General features: G+C 40.0%; 2 protein-coding genes across 2 annotated transcripts; one reads left to right on the forward strand and one right to left on the reverse strand.

Moving 5' to 3' along the window:
- Window positions 1-2,245, forward strand: LOC112706362 (protein IQ-DOMAIN 6). The gene is made up of 4 exons (XM_025757626.3): window positions 1-280; window positions 385-630; window positions 702-1,043; window positions 1,300-2,245. Exons 1-4 carry the CDS (start codon window positions 206-208, stop codon window positions 1,960-1,962), a joined length of 1,326 nt encoding a protein of 441 aa, XP_025613411.1. The 5' UTR covers window positions 1-205; the 3' UTR covers window positions 1,963-2,245.
- Window positions 2,246-2,314: 69 nt separating this feature from the next.
- Window positions 2,315-5,342, reverse strand: LOC112706361 (cytochrome P450 711A1). Its single transcript, XM_025757625.3, has 5 exons — window positions 4,999-5,342; window positions 3,950-4,102; window positions 3,100-3,865; window positions 2,919-3,014; window positions 2,315-2,817 (listed from the first exon to the last, which is right to left on the reverse strand). The coding sequence occupies exons 1-5, from the start codon at window positions 5,232-5,234 to the stop codon at window positions 2,482-2,484; spliced, it is 1,587 nt and encodes a 528-aa protein (XP_025613410.1). The 5' UTR covers window positions 5,235-5,342; the 3' UTR covers window positions 2,315-2,481.

Below are 5,342 nucleotides of genomic sequence, written 5' to 3' on the forward strand. Positions count from 1 at the left end.
GGGGCCAACAGAGGCAACAACCTCAGTGGCTCCAACATCTAACCCCCTTTGTCCGTTGCACGTTTTTTGAATTTCAAAATCTAGTAGTAACCTCCCACTCCCACTACACTACACCACACCACACCACACCACACTTCACTCCACTCTCCAACATTATAGCATTCCAAAGTGAAGTAACTTACTTGCTGTAACTCAACTGAACCCAATGGGTGCTTCAGGTAAATGGGTCAAAGCCTTTATCGGCCTCAAGAAGCCCTCCGACAAAGACGAACTACTTCCTGTATGTCCCTTTCCCTTCCTTCCTTCCTTCTCTGTTAACTACTTCTTTCATTCATTCATCACCTTTCATCTTTCCTTTTTATTACCTAGATTATTTTTTTTCAGGGGAATAATAATAAGACCAAGAAGTGGAGACTATGGAGGACTTCCTCCGGGGACATGTCTTCGTGGAAAGCCTTCAAAGCCAGCACCCACAAACCAGCCTCCGAATGCTCCGATTCACCACCAGCATCTTCAAAAGCCTTCACGGCTGCCATGGCCGCCGTGGTTCGAGCTCCTCCGAAGGATTTCCGACTGGTCAGGGAAGAATGGGCCGCCATCAGAATCCAAACCGCTTTCCGCGGTTTCTTGGTAATAACATAACTGCATTCTCCAACCCAGATCTGTATGAAAGAAACCTAAATGGTGTGAATTGAATGCAGGCAAGAAGAGCGTTGAGGGCGTTGAAGGGAGTGGTGAGGCTTCAGGCTCTTGTGAGGGGCAGGCAGGTGAGGAAGCAGGCCGCCGTAACACTGAGGTGCATGCAGGCGTTGGTGCGCGTGCAGGCCAGAGTCCGTGCCCGGCGCGTGAGAATGTCCGTTGAAGGACAAGCTGTTCAGGAAATGCTTAACCAGAGACGCACCAAAGCTGATATTCTGAAGCAAGCAGAGGAAGGGTGGTGTGATAGCAGAGGAACATTGCAAGATGTTAAAGCCAAAATTCAAATGCGCCAACAAGGTGCATTCAAGAGGGAGAGAGCCATTGCATACTCTCTTGCTCAAAAGGTACCACCTTCATTTTTCTCCTATTTACACTTTGGTGAAAACTCAGTTGCAGTCCACTTTAGGTGAAGTTAATGCCTGAGAACCGCCGTTCCATGAAAATTTAGTCAAATCAGTCCAATCATATAACAGCTCTCAGATATCATCTTTACATAAAATCGACTTCACTGGAGTTTCCACCCTTTTAGTGTTTGGTTAAGATTTAAGAAAGAAAACATGTCTCAAAGTTGGTTGTTGTTGTTGTTGTTGGTGTTTTTAGCAATGGAGATCATCACCAAGTTCTAGTTCAAGAACAAACCTGTCCCTTAAGAATCTAGACATTGACAAATCTAACTGGGGTTGGAGTTGGTTGGAACGTTGGATGGCTGCTAAGCCATGGGAGAGTAGATTAATGGAGGAGTCTCAGGCTGAAATCTCGGATAAAACAACACCCCCTGCTAAGAAATTTGTGGACTCGTTTGGTGCAAATTCGAAACCATCAGAGCCAAACATGGTGAAAGTCAAGAAGAACAATGTCACAACAAGGGTTTCTGCTAGGCCTCCCCAAATTATTGGACAAGCCACTCGTTCATCTTCAAGTCCAAGTTCCGAATTTCGGTATGACGAGAGTTCTGCATCATCTTCTATGTGCACATCCACAACACCAGTATCTGGTAACACTTGTGATAGAACAGAAGATAGCAGCAGCAGCAATAGGCCAAATTACATGAACTTGACAAAGTCAACAAAGGCAAAGCAAAGAAGTAGTAGCAATCAAGTGTATAATAGAGCTCAGAGGCAACAATCCATGGATGATTTTCAGTTCCTCAAAAGGGTAGGGATTTTGTCCAATTTGGATGCAAAGAGCACTGCTGGTTCTGACCATTCAATCAACTTTTCAAGGCCACTTAACTTGGACAAGAGCTCAGTGAAACCACGGTGAGAGGGAACAATGGAACACATAGCTAGCGTCTTTGTTTTGTACTTGATGGATGCAAACTCAACATCTCTCTGTACTTATCTTTTTTCATTTCTTTTCCAAGAAGTTCAACATCATGTTGTTCGATGCACTTTTAATTGAGTTAGCTAAGGGTAGAACTTGGAAGTAGCTTTTGTGCTTTCGCTACTACAGTTTATGTTAATTCAAGATTCTCTCCATTTGTCCTTGTATCATTGTTTAGTACTTTAGTTGTGTGTGGGTATTGATATCAGAAGCACTTCTTGTCCATCTTTCTGCATATATAAGTCTTAAAAATTGTAGTGAGCATCCATTTTCCAAGCCTTAGCAGCCAAAATGAATAATGAGGGGAAAGTATTTTATAACAAAGTACTTGTGACCAATTATTTCACAGGTGGTTGGGATACATAGTTGGTCTATAATATAAAATTGTATTGCATTTTGGTTCAGTTCATCTTCAATTCTCCTCTTTGGTCTCTAATCTTGAGAATTATCATCAGATAACTAGTCAATGTTTCTTTTTACAACTCGGACCTTGACACCATTCTTGAAATTGAGAACAAGACCATAGTCGAGTTCTAAGGGGTTTTCCATGTTAGGTGAGTGGCGAAACACGAATCTGCGGTATAAATGAATCAATGTAAGCTTGACCTCTTGTTGAGCATATTGCTTGCCAATGCAAATCCGGGGACCAATTCCAAATGGAATAAAAGCATAGGGATGCCTTCTTTTCATTTCTTCACAATTTGGATCAAACCTCTCCGGTTTGAACTTCTCTGGCTCCGGAAAGCTCTTTGGGTCTTTTGATAGAGCTCCGAGGGCTAACCACACCCAGGTCCCCTGCATAACCAGAAAAAAGTATGATTATGTTCTATTATAAGAACATGTCAAAACATGAAGTATGATCAAGTATGATCAAGCAATGATATCTTGTATGTTACCTTGGGAAGAAGGTAACCTCCAATCTCTACATCAGTTGATGCTTCCCTTGCAATTAATGGGGATGCCATGTAATACCTCATTGACTCATTAATCACCTGCACAAAACATCCAAAAGGGTATATGAATAATTGAATATCATATCTTATTTGGTTGTCCCTTGCAACTTGAAGTGAGTTTGACCTGGTCAAGATAAGGAAACTTTTCCTTAAGATCCTGAGGAGTGGGAATCTTGTCCTTTGGACCAAAAGCATCAATCTCTTGAAGAAGCTTTTTCTCAACGTGAGGGTGCCCAGCAACCAAGTATACAATGGAAGACATGGTAAAGGATGTGGTAGTTGACCCTGCAAGAAGCTGTTCATATGTAAGAGCACTTATGTAGTCTGGTGTGAGGTAGTTCTGTTTTCTTTCTCTTCCACTCAGCACAATTGATAAGAAATCCTTTGAACTTCTTCCCTTCTCTTCCATTCTCTTCTCTATAATCCTATCTATACGGCCGCTTAGACTACGATTACCATGCTCAATTTTCCAGTCCATGGTGCCAGGTATCCTCTTGAGAATCTGCCTGCATGGCTCCTGAAGAATTGGGAGAATCAGACCAATTATGATGGATAAGGAACCGGACAAGTCCATCTTGAGGTGTGTGGTGTTGAAGATATGTTGGTTGATGAATTGTGACACTTCATCTTCGCCATCTTCGGCATCATTCTTGGTGGAATGAGGGTTGGAGAGGCCGAAGTTGACACCAAAGGATGCTTGGCCAACAACATCGGTTGCTAATCTGAGAGAGAAGTTAGAGAAGTTGATGTCTTGTTGTGCTTCTGCATGGGAATCAAGAATCTGGGTTGCGGGTTCTATGAATGACAGCATTGTTGGCACCATACTTGATATGAATGACGTGTGGAAGAAGGAAGTTACAGTGCTTCTCATAGTAGACCATTGTTCATCCCTGAAAATAAATGAGGTGAAGTGAAGAAACAAAACAGAATAGAATAGAAAGAGCAAGGAAGGTCATTAGAATATGCAAACAAACTTGGTGAAGAAGAGACCCCTTTGGTGAATAGGGGCAGCAGAAACAGGGGAGGGCATGCTTCTGTTTGGAATTTCTTTAGCCTTTCTTGTTCCAACCTCTCTACACACTTCTGGATCTGCGATTATTATTAGTGGCTGTCTTCCCATATGAAATCTGCATCATAATAAACACTCAGTTTCATTACTTATCTAGTTATATTGCATTATATCTTTAGTTAATTCTTCTCTTTTTTGTTCCCCCTCTCTTCTAGTTTATGTTTTTTATGTTTATTTTATATTTATTGTTCTTAAAAATTATATTCTCATATTTTTATATCTTTAATATTTCTTTACAGCACTAATATAAATATGATTATAAATAGAAATTTAGTATCTAGTATATTAAATTACTCCTATATCAACACCCACTAATGAAAGCTATGATTTGATGTTAAAAGTTGATGATCTCTGATGGAGAAGAAAAAGATTGGCAAGACAGCAAAAGTAGAGAGGTACTTAAACCATCGTTGACTAATATGATAATAGAGGTAAGGTGAATATTATGGTGTTTATCACTTTGTATCTAAGTTATTAAAAAAGGTAAATAAATAATATTTAATAAATTTTATATGATTTATTTTTTATTTTAAATATTTTATTTTTTACTTTAAACAAAAAAAATGAAACAATTTAGATACCATAACAAAGACACCATAAAACATACCTAGAGTTAATAAGAACATGAAACACACCTAAAGTCCTAACTCCTATGTCTATCTTTGTTGACTTAGGCATAAATCATTTTAGCTGAAAGGACCGGTACATCACGCGCTGGGCCCTCTCTTCACTTGTGCTAAAGCTAATTGTGCTTTTGTGATTTGCATTCTACAATGATCAATTCATCACGTTTCTTAATTCATTCTAGCTAGTTCTATCAGATCCCAAGGTCAAACCTTAATTTGGATAACCCATATTATCATCATCATCATTCTTCCTTCTTCAATCAAACACAAGATCATAAAAAGGGATATTACAATTTATTGAGTAGGAGAGTAATTAAATTAAAGAAACCTGTAGATTGGGCCATATTGCTTGGCAAGGAGAGTGAACAAATCAGGACCATACTTAGCCATGAGATGAAGATGTCCTACCAGAGGCCATGTTGGTGGGCCTGGAACCTGCCTCACCTTCCAATATGGCCCATACAAATAGGCCAGCAACCCTCCCATGATCGCCACCACAGTGAATAATATTGCTGTTAATGAAGAAGAATTACTGTCTATTGGGAACAACCAATCCAAATCCATGGTTTCGTTAAGAGGGGTATGGCACTACTACTCTTTGTCTTAGCTTCGTTAGTTGTATGGTACTCTCCTCGTAGATTCAGTCTTTCTTATATAATAATAAGGGTCTTG

This window comes from Arachis hypogaea, chromosome 8, assembly GCF_003086295.3.
Source record: "Arachis hypogaea cultivar Tifrunner chromosome 8, arahy.Tifrunner.gnm2.J5K5, whole genome shotgun sequence".
Taxonomy (NCBI): domain Eukaryota; kingdom Viridiplantae; phylum Streptophyta; class Magnoliopsida; order Fabales; family Fabaceae; genus Arachis; species Arachis hypogaea.

Bases quoted from the DNA above. Each gene is read 5' to 3' on its own strand.
- LOC112706361 (XM_025757625.3), bottom strand. From the start codon at position 5,234: ATGGATTTGGATTGGTTGTTCCCAATAGACAGTAATTCTTCTTCATTA. The intron at 3,866-3,949 runs GTTTGTTTGCAT...ATTTATTTTCAG, and splicing joins AGGGGTCTCTTCTTCACCAA to GGATGAACAATGGTCTACTA. The intron at 3,015-3,099 runs GTCAAACTCACT...TGTTTTGTGCAG, and splicing joins AGTTTCCTTATCTTGACCAG to GTGATTAATGAGTCAATGAG.
- LOC112706362 (XM_025757626.3), top strand. From the start codon at position 206: ATGGGTGCTTCAGGTAAATGGGTCAAAGCCTTTATCGGCCTCAAGAAG. The intron at 281-384 runs GTATGTCCCTTT...ATTTTTTTTCAG, and splicing joins ACAAAGACGAACTACTTCCT to GGGAATAATAATAAGACCAA. The intron at 631-701 runs GTAATAACATAA...AATTGAATGCAG, and splicing joins CCGCTTTCCGCGGTTTCTTG to GCAAGAAGAGCGTTGAGGGC.